At 43.3% G+C, this 14,421-nt stretch overlaps 1 protein-coding gene across 7 annotated transcripts in view; it reads left to right on the top strand.

Moving 5' to 3' along the window:
- The window catches only part of LOC127434957 (glutamate receptor-interacting protein 1-like), a 388,121-nt gene that overhangs the window by 235,829 nt on the left and 137,871 nt on the right, over positions 1–14,421 (top strand). The window contains exon 1 of one of the 7 annotated variants that reach the window (XM_051688015.1): positions 7,043–7,151. The exons of the other annotated variants lie outside the window; for them this stretch is intronic. Coding sequence (XP_051543975.1) covers positions 7,097–7,151 — 55 coding nt within the window. The 5' untranslated portion in view covers positions 7,043–7,096. Of the gene's footprint in view, positions 1–7,042; positions 7,152–14,421 lie in introns of those variants that run through there. 7 annotated transcript variants of the gene reach the window in all.

Below are 14,421 nucleotides of genomic sequence, written 5' to 3' on the forward strand. Positions count from 1 at the left end.
AAAGAAGGGGGATTATCCGACTGGGCCGCCAGGTCTAGTCGGGGGTGTCCCCAAGGGGAAGACACCGCGGAGACCACACCTCGCCCAAAGAGAGGGGGGATATTTAAGTGGAAGAATACGTCACATGGTCTTTCCAACCATGTGGAGAGCCTTCAGGGTAGATCCTGCCCAATGGGGGAGGAGTTACTACAAATATGGAGACTGGGGCAGAGGGGTTCTGCCCAAGGAAGACGCAGTTTGCCAGCAGGGAAACGAACTAGCGGAAGATATATATCACATGGGGTTAGCCTTACAGGGAACCGCCACATGCGGAGCACCTACCCCAGAACAGGGCTCTTAGTTAGCGCATGTACTGGGCCGGCAGCGAGTCTCTCCGAAAACTCGACTGCCACAGGGCTCGGAGGAAGTCAACCAGGGAACAAAGTTTGTGAACACTACTGGGAATTAATGGTGCACGTCTTCAGCTCCAAGGGAGGTGGAAGGCGCTATGTGCAAGCGATACACCCGGCCAACTATCCCGGGCTTATCCGCTTGTGTTGCGTGCCACTACCTGGGACGAAACCGGTTCCACCCGGAGGTTGTAGAACCTTGCACAGGTGTTGGGTGTTGCCCAGCCTGCTGCTCTGCAAATGTCTGTTAGAGAGGCACCGCTGGCCAGGGCCCAGGGAGCCGCTACACCCCTGGTAGAATGGGCTGGTAGCCCTACCGGGGGCGGCATGCCCTAGGCGACATATGCCATAGTTATGGCGTCAATGAGCCAGTGGGCGATCCTCTGCTTGGAGACAGCGCTTCCTTTCCGCTGTGCACCAAAGCAGACAAAGAGCTGCTCAGAGATTCTAAAGTTCTGCATGCGATCCAAATATATGCGCAAAGCGTGCACTGGTCACAGCGACGACAGGGCTGGGTCTGCCTCCTCCTGGGGCAGCGCTTGCAGGTTCACCACCTGGTCCCTAAAGGGGTGGTGGGAACCTTGGGCACATAGCCCGGTCAGGGTCTCAGGATCACGTGAGAGTACCCTGGACCGAACTCCAGGCACGTTTCGCTGACAGAGAACCCTTGCAGGTCACCTACCCTCTTGATGGAAGTGAGCGCAGTCAGGAGGGCAGTCTTCAAGGAGAGTGCCTTAAGCTCGGCTGACTGCAAAGGCTCAAAGGGGGCTCTCTCTAGACCCTGAAGAACTACAGAGGTCCGATGAGGGAACGAGGCACGGTCTGGAGGGATTCAGCCTCCTGGCGCCTCTTAGGAAACTGATGATCAGGTCGTGCTTCCCTAAGGACTTACCGTCGACTGCGTCGTGGTGTGCTGCTATGGCAGCAACGTACACCTTCAAGGTGGAAGGGGACAGCCTCCCTTCCAACCTCTCCTGCAGGAAGGAAAGCACTGATCCGACTGCACATCTCTGGGGGTCTTCCCACCGTGAAGAACACCACTTAGCGAACAGACGCCACTTAAAGGCATACAGGCTCCTCGTAGAGGTGGCCCTAGCCTGAGTGATCGTGTCCACCACCGCAGGTGGTAGACTGCTTAGGTCTTCCACGTCCCGTCCAGGGGCCAGACATGGAGATTCCAGAGGTCTGGGCGTGGGTGCCAGATGGTGCCCCATCCCTGAGAAAGAAGGTCCTTCCTCAGGGGAATTCGCCAGGGGGGAGCTGTCGCGAGGTGCGTGAGGTCTGCGCACCACGTCTGGGCGGGCCAGTAGGGTGCTACCAGGACGACCTGCTCCTCATCCTCCCTGACCTTGCACAGGGTCTGTGCAAGCAGGCTCACTGGGGGAAACGCATATTTGCGCATGCCAGGGGGCCAGCTGTGTGCCAGCGCGTCTACGCCGAGGGGAGCCTCGGTCAGGGCGTACCAGAGCGGGCAGTGGAGAGGATTCTTGAGAGGCGAACAGGTGCACCTGTGCCTGTCGAATCGACTCCAATCAGCTGGACCACCTGAGGGTCATTTATGGTTGAGGTTACACAAGTAACCATGACGTTCCCTATCTGTCACTCACTCGACGTTGTGTCGATGTAGTGACACTAGGGGTCCCTATATGAAACGCCACAACTGGCTGAAGTGTGTTACGTGAACTGGCGGTGTGTGGTGGGCAGACTGCTGTGTGCCTCATAGCCAGCGCACCAAGTTGACACGTAACCTCCCCCAACATAGTTATGAGTGTCAAACGGCCCTTTTTGGGGACAAGTCGACTACCCAAAGATAGAGACAGGCTTAACCCAGTCGTGGCCTCTTTTCCCCTTCTCTTTTTCCACTCCCTAAAAAAGAAGGGGGATTATCCGACTGGGCCGCCAGGTCTAGTCGGGGGGTGTCCCCAAGGGGAAGACACCGCGGAGACCACACCTCGCCCAAAGAGAGGGGGGGATATTTAAGTGGAAGAATACGTCACATGGTCTTTCCAACCATGTGGAGAGCCTTCAGGGTAGATCCTGCCCAATGGGGGAGGAGTTACTACAAATATGGAGACTGGGGCAGAGGGGTTCTGCCCAAGGAAGACGCAGTTTGCCAGCAGGGAAACGAACTAGCGGAAGATATATATCACATGGGGTTAGCCTTACAGGGAACCGCCACATGCGGAGCACCTACCCCAGAACAGGGCTCTTAGTTAGCGCATGTACTGGGCCGGCAGCGAGTCTCTCCGAAAACTCGACTGCCACAGGGCTCGGAGGAAGTCAACCAGGGAACAAAGTTTGTGAACACTACTGGGAATTAATGGTGCACGTCTTCAGCTCCAAGGGAGGTGGAAGGCGCTATGTGCAAGCGATACACCCGGCCAACTATCCCGGGCTTATCCGCTTGTGTTGCGTGCCACTACCTGGGACGAAACCGGTTCCACCCGGAGGTTGTAGAACCTTGCACAGGTGTTGGGTGTTGCCCAGCCTGCTGCTCTGCAAATGTCTGTTAGAGAGGCACCGCTGGCCAGGGCCCAGGGAGCCGCTACACCCCTGGTAGAATGGGCTGGTAGCCCTACCGGGGGCGGCATGCCCTAGGCGACATATGCCATAGTTATGGCGTCAATGAGCAGACAAAGAGCTGCTCAGAGATTCTAAAGTTCTGCATGCGATCCAAATATATGCGCAAAGCGTGCACTGGTCACAGCGACGACAGGGCTGGGTCTGCCTCCTCCTGGGGCAGCGCTTGCAGGTTCACCACCTGGTCCCTAAAGGGGTGGTGGGAACCTTGGGCACATAGCCCGGTCAGGGTCTCAGGATCACGTGAGAGTACCCTGGACCGAACTCCAGGCACGTTTCGCTGACAGAGAACCCTTGCAGGTCACCTACCCTCTTGATGGAAGTGAGCGCAGTCAGGAGGGCAGTCTTCAAGGAGAGTGCCTTAAGCTCGGCTGACTGCAAAGGCTCAAAGGGGGCTCTCTCTAGACCCTGAAGAACTACAGAGGTCCGATGAGGGAACGAGGCACGGTCTGGAGGGATTCAGCCTCCTGGCGCCTCTTAGGAAACTGATGATCAGGTCGTGCTTCCCTAAGGACTTACCGTCGACTGCGTCGTGGTGTGCTGCTATGGCAGCAACGTACACCTTCAAGGTGGAAGGGGACAGCCTCCCTTCCAACCTCTCCTGCAGGAAGGAAAGCACTGATCCGACTGCACATCTCTGGGGGTCTTCCCACCGTGAAGAACACCACTTAGCGAACAGACGCCACTTAAAGGCATACAGGCTCCTCGTAGAGGTGGCCCTAGCCTGAGTGATCGTGTCCACCACCGCAGGTGGTAGACTGCTTAGGTCTTCCACGTCCCGTCCAGGGGCCAGACATGGAGATTCTTGAGAGGCGAACAGGTGCACCTGTGCCTGTCGAATCGACTCCAATCAGCTGGACCACCTGAGGGTCATTTATGGTTGATTTGTGGGTCTTAAACAGTGGTAGAGTGCTTCAGTTCACTGACATCTCTATAAATGTTGCACAGAAATTACATCTCTTTTCCCTCCTCTCTTGTACTTGTGGACTGATGCACTTTCCCTGCGTGGTAGAGCAATAATCTCTGATGTGTAGGGTTCCTACTCCAAAACAACATTATAAAGATCAATTTAGCCACATGCAAACAGGCCTTGCAATACTCTTGTAGACACTTCCCAATGAGAACCACATGCATGGCACACCAAAATATCTCATCTTTATGTGGTGATCCCTGTTCAAAGCATTATCGGTCCAAGTGGACAGACAAATCCCTGTATGTATGTAATCTGATCAGTATGCATAATCCCAGTAGCAGACTTCATCCCTTTCTTCAGCAAAATTGATCCACTCTGCTGGACCATCAACCTGGATGCTGTACAAAATTCAAATGAAGGGAATAGAAATATTTTAAAAGAGAGATTAGACCCCTGAGCTCAACCACTGCAGTGATGTCAGATACATACACTGCTCAGATGTTATCGGGGAGAACACAGTACAGTTGCAATGACCTTAATACTTTCATTCTTGTTAAAGACTCATTCGGGAGTATTTTATACACGCACGCACATGCACTCACAGACAGAGATAGACCCCTTTAATTCCACTGCCCCTTGTTGCCAGGATTATGGAGGCCGCGAATATCTAATAATACGCAGATACATGATGACTGACCTAAATGCATGTTATCTGTGTTTAAAAAAATAAATAAATAAAATTGCTGATTGCTGATTCATAATTTCGCACATTACATAATCCAGCAGGTATGAAAGGTGATATGCAAATTTTTGACGTCAGTAAACAGACGCAATTGGCTTGTTAACTGTTCAAATCCGCCAAACAGGATTTGCTATTTTTTTTGTCCATTTGAATGTGTCTCTAACATTTATGTGAAAGTGAAGAACAATAAATCGTAAAATTTCAGTGGCTTGATTGGGTTGTTGCGTGTTCAGAAAAATGAGTGTCTGTGTTTTTATTTCTTTTGAAGTGACAAAATAAAATGCATGAAGTTTGTTATTTAAGTTTCGTCAAGGAAATTATTCAGCCCTCACCAAAGGGAAATCGATAGACTCTCAGTTGCGCACTTATTCACCTTATGCGCAAGAGAAACAAGCACGCAGCAATCTGGAAAATTTTGTCTTTAAAGGTGCACTCAGTAACTTTTGTCTTTGTGTCATCTTGGACTTACACTGACACCTAGCGGCTTGGATGCAGCATCATTTAAAATCAGTAGTTTTCCATTTCAGATGCCATTGTAGAAATGTAGTATTCACAGTCAGCCATGATTACTGAAATCAATGAGTGAAAGTGTCAAATATCAGGACGGTTACTGAGATTAAGCGAGTAGTATTCGACTGGTTGTGTGATTCTAACATGGCAGCCCCCATGAGGGGACCCTCTCCATGTAGCATAAAACAGCTTTTATAAGGTTACTGATATGACTAGAGTCTTCATTTTAATGTGAGTGGTCATGATTTCATACATATATTGCAAAATTACAATTCATGTCTTTAGGAGTTCAACTTTTTTAATGAGGAAAAAATTACTGAATGCACCTTTGAACTTCCGGTCTAGCGTTTTCTATATAGATATCTATGGTGTTGATGTCAAAGTGTAATTAGCTAGCGAAGTGGATTTACAGGTTATAGAGTTGCCAAAAGGTATCAGTATTTTTAGTGCTCAGCGGATGTCATAAACCGGAAGCAGAGAGGGTAGATTTTAAAACAAGAGTACTTCATTCATAAATCTGCAAGATCCTCCATCTGTGCTCATGAAACTCCACGAGGCAACACAAAGTCATTAAAAAGATTTCTGTACGACACCTCTGACCATCTTCTCATGTCATTCATCCATCGTGTTATAGTAAAGGTGAGCAGATTTGAGTGTTAAGCAAGGGAAGAGGTGCCACTGTTTTTACACAAACACACAAAGCCTATCCATGTGAAAGCGTACGTTTTGTATTCCATTTACAACAATTTTAATCACATTTAAGCCTTTTAAAAAAAAAAGTGGGGTGAAAAATTAATTTTCAGTACAATTACATATGTAATTTCCTTTAATGTCATGAACTTGGATGTGAAATAATACAAGCTATCACTGTTTGGAATGTCATGTCAACTTCACATTTTAAAACAAATTATTAACAAATCAAAACCTAAAAAATATATTAGAATTACGCATATAATAACAATTAAACACTTGTATCGTGAAAAAGAGCAGTGTGTCATAGCTCTCTGAATGAGATCTGCCAGATCGAATTTACCTAAATGGCATTTTCACTTAGTAAAGGGTGGTGTAGACTCACAACATTAGCTCTTGGTGAAAACTACTTTCTGTGCTCACAAAAAAAATAAATAAATAAAATAAAATAAAATACAGTCCGGAAGTTAAGAGACAAAACACGGAAGCGCTGAAAAGGGGCGGGGCTGAATAAGATGATTAGATTTTATTTCCCCGCTTGTATTAATATCGCATCCCTAATAAAAAGAGCAATCCAGATAATATTATAAGAACCCACTCGTCGTCCCCAGACCAAAAAAAAAAAAAAAAACGAATCAAAGCGAGCCTTAGAGGTCTCTATCCCAATCGGTTATGTAATGGTTGCGAGGGGAGGGCACAGTACATCTCGGCCAAAAAGCAATTATGGTAATAATATAAATAAATATATTGTATTTTTTACTATAAATAAATGCATACATTTATTATAATCATTACATTGATATATAAATATATATATTAAGTATAATTGATCAAGTATAATATAGGCTAGTCTAAATAAGACATAACAATGTAATATCTAAAAGAGTAATTTGTCCCTTGGCTGGAATAAGTTATCTGGCTACTACTGAATATAGTAATAAGCATGCAACTTTAAAAGCTCCTTCAGACCAGACTGACTCTCAGATGAGAGAGACTTCAGCAGCCCTGCGTGTGTTCTTCTGCTGCGCGCACCTTGCACAACCACAGGATTTTTTTATGGGGGGAAAAATATGATTTGCCACTGCAAACCACGGATCCCAGCATTGGATTGCGTGCTGGAAAGAAGTGCATGATTCGAGGTCTGCACCGCTTACTGAGTCTGTCTTTCTCCGGCGGGACACTGTGCCTGTACTATGTGCGAGGAATCTGGATGCCCATGTGCATGCATCGCTTTTATCGGACGAGCACATCGGCAACGCGCACTGAGCTAGTATGATAGCCGTCTCTTTTAAATGCCGATGCCAGATATTGCGGAGAGTGAACAAAGGTACTGTCGCTTATTTTAAGCCTTCATTCTACCTTTTGCAACCCTCCACCTTGTCTCTGTTTGCGAGCGCGCTGTTGTCTGATTGTTTCTGTAATAGATGTGGGCTGCTGACATTTACGCAGGATATTTAGACGCAGAAAGGGGTCATTGGACCTGAGAGAGGACAGCGGCATGGACCAGAGATGGTCATCAGCTGCGCGCCTTTGTTTTAAAATGCTTTTGCATGAAACCTTCGGGCAAAAAAGACGCACTGAAGTATCGCTCATCACCCACCCTCCACCATCCACATTAATATTTAATAGGAGTGAGTACCGTAGTTTGGTGGTCTGCCCAGTGTAGGCTACTTGAAATTATGCTCAGTGTCTTTCTCCCCTGTTGATTATTTACCTGAAGGCGAGCTGTGCTTTGGGAATGCTGTTTGTTTGCTGGACGAGAAGCTCATGATCAAGGTGTTTGTTTAAACCATCAGTCTGTGCATCTCCTATGCAAACTAAATTAAACCTTGTCTTGAATGCCATGTTGTGTTGCTCTTGAGACTATGGGATTATTCTTTTAAGGATATTTGTATAAATTTGCCCATTGTGCAATGGCTAGAAACTGTTTTCTAAGAGAGTAGTGGTAAACCATTCAATGATTTCTGTATAGTTTCCCTTGACTGATGTGAATGTGAGTTGGCCAATTTGGCATTACTTAAAAGACGTGAAATGGTGGAGTTGTCATAAATACTGCAAGTTGTCCTGCCTCAGGGGAGAGCACTTGACCTAAATGAGTAAATACTCAGTTGGCTTTGTGTAAAAAAAAAAAAAGAAGCATTTCAGCCAGAATGTATGCCTTTCATCCATGCACAAACCAGTCGCTTGTGTCTGGATGATACTGATTTTGGCAACTACCTTGAAAGGATCTCTCATTAATGTAGCTAAAACAGCAGGTGCAAACTATAAGCTACATTATAGCTGCAGGTGTTGTGTTGAGAGGATCATATATGATTTCCCTTGACACTTAGTGCATTATACTGTTGTTGTGTTCTTTCACGGACGCCTGTGTGTCAGTCATATATAGTTTTCTCTACAGATCTTGCCTCCTGTATGGTTTATCACATGGTTTAACTCTCTATCGCTTTGTGTGTGTGTTCAGAGTCTTAGTCATTTGGCTCATGATGAGTCAGCGAGTAATCTACTGTAGGTTAAATGAGAAAATATGAAGAATAATTTATTTTTGAAAGATAATGGACGCTGCAGTCATACTGTAGGTGATGTAGAGCTGGTATTGGTTTCTGGCCACCAAAGTTTAAACCAGTCAAGTCTAATCATTATGTCTGGTGATATCATTAAATATACTGCACTCTCAAAAGTCAACAGCCATTTTATAGTAAGAAACAGTGATGTTTAAGTAAAGGATAATGAATTACAACATTGATAATAAAGTTTTTCAACATGATTATCACATTATTACATGACTTTCTGGAGTAAGTGATTTTGATTGGTCAACTGCCACATTATATTTTTTATAATGGCCACTAAACTGTATATCTACCATTGTCCCATGCAACTGGTTTTAACAGGTGTGCTGGTGATTTTATATATATATATATATAACTCACTGAGCATTTTATTAGGGACACCTGTACACCTGCTTACAGGTATTCATGCATTTATCTAATCAGCCAATCATGTGGCAGCAGCGCAATGCATAAAATCAGCAGATACTGGTCAGGAGCTACAGTTAATGTTCACATAAACCATAAGAATGGGGAAAAAATGCGATCTCAGTGATTTCAACCTTGGTATGATTGTTGGTGCCAGACAGGCTGGTTTGAGTATTTCTGTAACTGCTGATCTCCTGGGATTTTCACGAAGAGTCTCTAGAGTTTACTCAGAATGGTGCCATAAACAAAAACATTCAGTGAGCGGCAGTTCTGCGGACATAAATGGCTTGTTGATGAGTGAGAGAGGCCAATGGAGAATGGCCAGACTGGTTCGAGCTGAAAGAAAGGCTACGGTAACTCGGATAACCACTCTGTACAATTGTAGTGAGCAGAATATCATATCAGAATGCACCACACGTCGAACCTTGAGGCGGATGGGCTTCAGCAGTAGAAAACCACGTCAGGCACTTTATTAGGACCATAGTGTTCCTAATAAAGTGCTCAGTGAGTGTGTGTGTGTGTGTGTGTGTGTGTGTGTGTGTGTGTGTATATATATATATATGTATATTTATAATATACAGAGTTGGGTGTAATGCTGTAATTAAATTACTTTTTCATTGAAAAAGTAAAGTACGGGATTACTCTTATTTTTCAGTAATTTAATTACAGTTACTTCTGATGTAATTGCACTAAATACTGTATAGAATATAGAACAATTCTAAATATAACGTCTAATGTTAAAATATAAGTTTTCTAATTTAACGCAGCCCCTTAAATTCTTTGGTCAGTTCATGAATAATTTATTTGATTTTAAATGATTTATTTGAAAGAATGAAAAGAACAGTTTCATGTCTGTCCTTGTATTTTTAATCTGGTCGAGGTTGATAAGGGTTTTAGAAAGTAATTAGTATTAAGTAATGCAATTACTTTTCAGACAGAGTATTTAGTACAGTAATCTAATAACACTGTAGATGTAAATAGTAGTTAGTAATTAATTACTTTTTAGAGTAACTTACCCAACACTGATAATATATACCTAGGCCTATAAATATACAGTAGCTGGTTATTATTGCAAAATAAACCAATTTTGCAATAAAGACCGACTGACTGTATATTGTCCTGCTTATTACATGGCTACTTACAAGGGTCTCACTTTATATTAGGTATCTTTAACTATTATGTACTAACATTAAAATACATGCAATACAATGCACTTATTTTGTAACTACATGTTGTTCTGCAAAATTCTCACAAGATTCACATTTGCTTCTACAGTGGTTGAGGTACGGGTAGGTTTAGGGGTAGGGTTATGGTTTAGGGTAAGAGTTAGAGTAGGGTTGGGTTTAGGATTAGGGGTAAGGTTAACAGTGTAAATACAGATGTAATTAAATGCAGATACTTTAAGAGCAATGCAACAACATGTATGTACATAGTAAGTATATAGTGTCAAATTCTTAAGTACTTAGTTGTTTAAGACACCTAATATAAAGTGGGTCCCTTACAAAATAAATGGCCATGGAATACTGATTTGAGTTGAAATGTTTAGTTTTAAAAATAGAAATATTTGCCGGTCATAATATAAAATATTTGACCACAGACAAAACATTCATGAAATTCATGTAATAATGTGATATTCTTATTGAAAAGCTTGTTCAATATTATGTTCTTTAAAAATAAAATATTGCAATTCATTTTAGAAATCTCTCCTCAAAGAAAAAAAAAAAGTTTGGTTTATCTCTTTCTTTCACCAAGGGTCCACTGCAGTGTTTCCCATAGGATTTTTTTCAGCAGCTGTGCTGTTGCACGCATGTCCACAAGCCCGTAACGCCAGACCTGTATTAACGCGTGTTGGTCAAAGAACAGATTAAAACAGGGGTGTCAAACTCAATTTCAGCCTGGGCCACATCATGGTTTATTTGCACCCTCAAAGGGCCAATTTGAAAATGTGGCACCAGCACCTGCTTTGGTAGCACCCATGCAAATAATATTACATATTATGTGCATTGAACTACAGTCATCTCTTGGAATTTCTGAAGGCAAACAAAACAACTTACATTTTCCTACAATCAGAGAGAATTACGAGAGTACAGATTTTACACAGATGGAAAACTGATAGCTTGGTCCATAACTTTGAAAATGCACCATAGTTCTTCCTTAGTATCCACATTTTTTTTATTTTTTTGGCTGGATTTTAATGTGTAAACCACCTCAAATAAATAAATGGGACAAAAAAATAAATGGATGTGTCTAAATATCAGATTTGGGCATTAGGCCTTGCAGTGTAGAGTTGTGCTCAAAAGTTTGCATACCCAGGCAGAAATTGTGAAATTTTGGCATTGATTTTGAAAATATGACTGATCATGCAAAAAAACTGTCTTTTATTTAAGGATAGTGATCATATGAAGCCATTTATTATCACATAGTTGTTTGGCTCCTTTTTAAATCATAATGATAACAGAAATCACTCAAATGGCCCTGATCAAAAGTTTACATACCCTTGAATGTTTGGCCTTGTTACAGACACACAAGGTGACACACACCGGTTTAAATGGCAATTAAAGGTTAATTTCCCACACCTGTGGCTATTTAAATTGCAATTAGTGTCTGTGTATAAATAGTCAATGAGTTTGTTAGCTCCCATGTGGATGCACTGAGCAGGCTAGATACTGAGCTGTGGGGAGCAGAAAAGATCTGTCAAAAGACCTGCGTAACAAGGCAATGGAACTTTATAAAGATGGAAAAGGATATAAAAAGATATCCAAAGCCTTGAAAATGCCAGTCAGTACTGTTCAGTCACTTATTAAGAAGTGGAAAATTCGGGGATCTCTTGATACCAAGCCAAGGTCAGGTAGACCAAGAAAGATTTCAGACACAACTGCCAGAAGAATTGTTCGGGATACAAAGAAAAACCCACAGGTAACCTCAGGAGAAATACAGGCTGCTCTGGAAAAAGACGGTGTGGTTGTTTCAAGGAGCACGATACGACGATACTTGAACAAAAATTAGCTGCATGGTCAAGTTGCCAGAAAGAAGCCTTTATTGCACCAGTGCCACAAAAAAAGCCCGGTTACAATATGCTCGACAACACCTTGACACACCTCACAGCTTCTGGCACGTTGTAATTTGGAGTGACGAGACCAAAATAGAGCTTTATGGTCACAACCATAAGCGCTATGTTTGGAGAGGGGTCAACAAGGCCTATAGTGAAAAGAATACCATCCCCACTGTGAAGCATGGTGGTGGCTCACTTATGGTTTGGGGGTGTGTGAGCTCTAAAGGCACAGGGAATCTTGTGAAAATTGATGGCAAGATGAATGCAGCATGTTATCAGAAAATACTGGCAGACAATTTGCATTCTTCTGCATGAAAGCTGCGCATGGGACGCTCTTGGACTTTCCAGCACGACAATGACCCTAAGCACGAGGCCAAGTTGACCCTCCAGTGGTTAAAGCAGAAAAAGGTGAAGGTTCTGGAGTGGCCATCACAGTCTCCTGACCTTAATATCATCGAGCCACTCTGGGGAGATCTCAAACATGCGGTTTATGCAAGACGACCAAAGACTTTGCATGACCTGGAGGCATTTTGCCAAGATGAATGGGCTGCAAGAATTTGGGGCCTCATAGACAACTATTACCAAAGACTGCACACTGTCATTGATGCTAAAGGGGGCAATACACAGTATTAAGAACTAAGGGTATGCAGACTTTTGAACAGGGTCATTCCATTTTTTTCTTTGGTGCCATGTTTTATTTTATGATTGTGCCATTCTGTTATAACCTGCAGTTGAATATGAATCCTATAAGAACTAAAAGAAATGTGTTTTGCCTGCTCGTGTTTTCTTTAAAAATGGTACATATATTACCAATTCTCCAAGGGTATGCAAACTTTTGAGCACAACTGTATATAAAGAACTATGGCATTTTTGTAATGAAAAAACAGCAGTCTAATAAAGTTTTTCTGCCACAACTACCATATGTAATTTAGTACAGTTAGTGTTACTGCAGTAAGTCCATGGTAACGTTTTGTAAGCATTGTGATCTGAGAATTGAAAAGCCTTCTAATTTATGTTTTCTCCTGTTTTTTTTTTTTGTTTTTTTGTCAGTGCCGTTTAGAATGTAGGGGCTGTTTATTTTAAACTAGTTTCATCACCGAGACATAAGAATTTTACAACAGACAATTTTGTATCACATTCAAAAGGGTTTCGCAATCCCCGACATGCATCTCACTGGTGCACAACTGCATTTAAAATAGTCTGTTGTTTGGTTGAGACCAGTCCGCAAATTACAGTACCTGTTCTGCTTATGTGGTGCTATGTGTAGCGCTGTTTCATTCCACTTTTTAAGCATGCAAAATGTGCTACAAAACATAGAGATGACAGGGGAAGGCTCATTTATATTCACGAGGAAAGCCCCAACTGATTGGTCAGTGAAACGTTGCGATCCCTTGCCGTCCTACATTTAAGAAATGAGCTCGCGGCCACTTGAAATGAAGCAAGTTTGACGTGTTATGCGGTGACGTCACTAAGTGCGTGTATTTGTGTGTGTGGTGGGGTCCCTTTCGCAGTGTAGAAAGCACACAGCTGACTGGGGCTGGCAAACATTAAGTTGCGTCAAGAATATTAAATGAAACATGTGAAATCCCAAGAGCTGCGCTCATAATTCAGCAGTGGTGCAGCACTGCTGCAAAATGCATATAGGGGAAACACTGGTCCAGTGCAACCATTGTTTCTGATGAATTGTCATTTTATTTGAGATCATCTAGTAATCCTGGCCTTAGCCCATACAGCATTTGTCTTGGTAGAGGCATTTACGGTGCCATGGCCAGCTGGTTTTATAACTCTGTTACACATTTGCAGCCACCCAATCAGAAAATGAAAAAGGGGCAGAAGGTGTTGGATTTCTCTTCATTTTAAAATGAAAATGATGTCCTCATTTATTCACCCATGTGTTGTTCCAAACTTGTGTGACTTTTCTGTGGAACACAAAAGAAGATATTAGGCAGAATGTTAGCCTCAGTCACCATTCATTTTCATTGCTTTTTTACCCTTTTACCTAAGAAATGTTATGGTGTTATGGTTAAATGAATTTATGCCATTTTTGTTTTCACCAAATGGAATATCCATGCATGCCTTCACTTCTGCAGGTGTTCTGCGAGCTGTGCCAATTGTATTTTAGTAGCATGTTTATTAATGAGCCGAGTGATGCCATTCACTGCTGTACTGCTTTTCTGGGATACAAGGTGGGCAGAGGGACCTTGCCTTAATACTACAGTCACGGAAAAGCATGTGTTTTAGAGATTGTATATTTGTGCTTGTGTGGGAGTATATATTCATTCATTCCTTCAGTTTGTATGTTTGAGCATATGTCCAGTTCACATCCAAGTGTGTGTATTTGTGTGCGTGTGTGGCTGCTGGTCTTCGTAGCGTTATACCGTGCCTGCTGTAATGATTGGTATGCTAATCGCCCCCTGGCTCTGATAAGAGTGCTTTCAATCTTCATTCTTGAACAGTCACTGGGTACACTGTAACCCTTTTGGACTGAGCTCACTGGCTCAGGCCACCTGTTTTCAAAGTGAAAAACAATTTAGAGCTCAGTTTGTGGAGCTGCATTAAGGGAACCTGCAGAT

Source organism: Myxocyprinus asiaticus, chromosome 45 (genome assembly GCF_019703515.2).
Source record: "Myxocyprinus asiaticus isolate MX2 ecotype Aquarium Trade chromosome 45, UBuf_Myxa_2, whole genome shotgun sequence".
NCBI lineage: Eukaryota > Metazoa > Chordata > Actinopteri > Cypriniformes > Catostomidae > Myxocyprinus > Myxocyprinus asiaticus.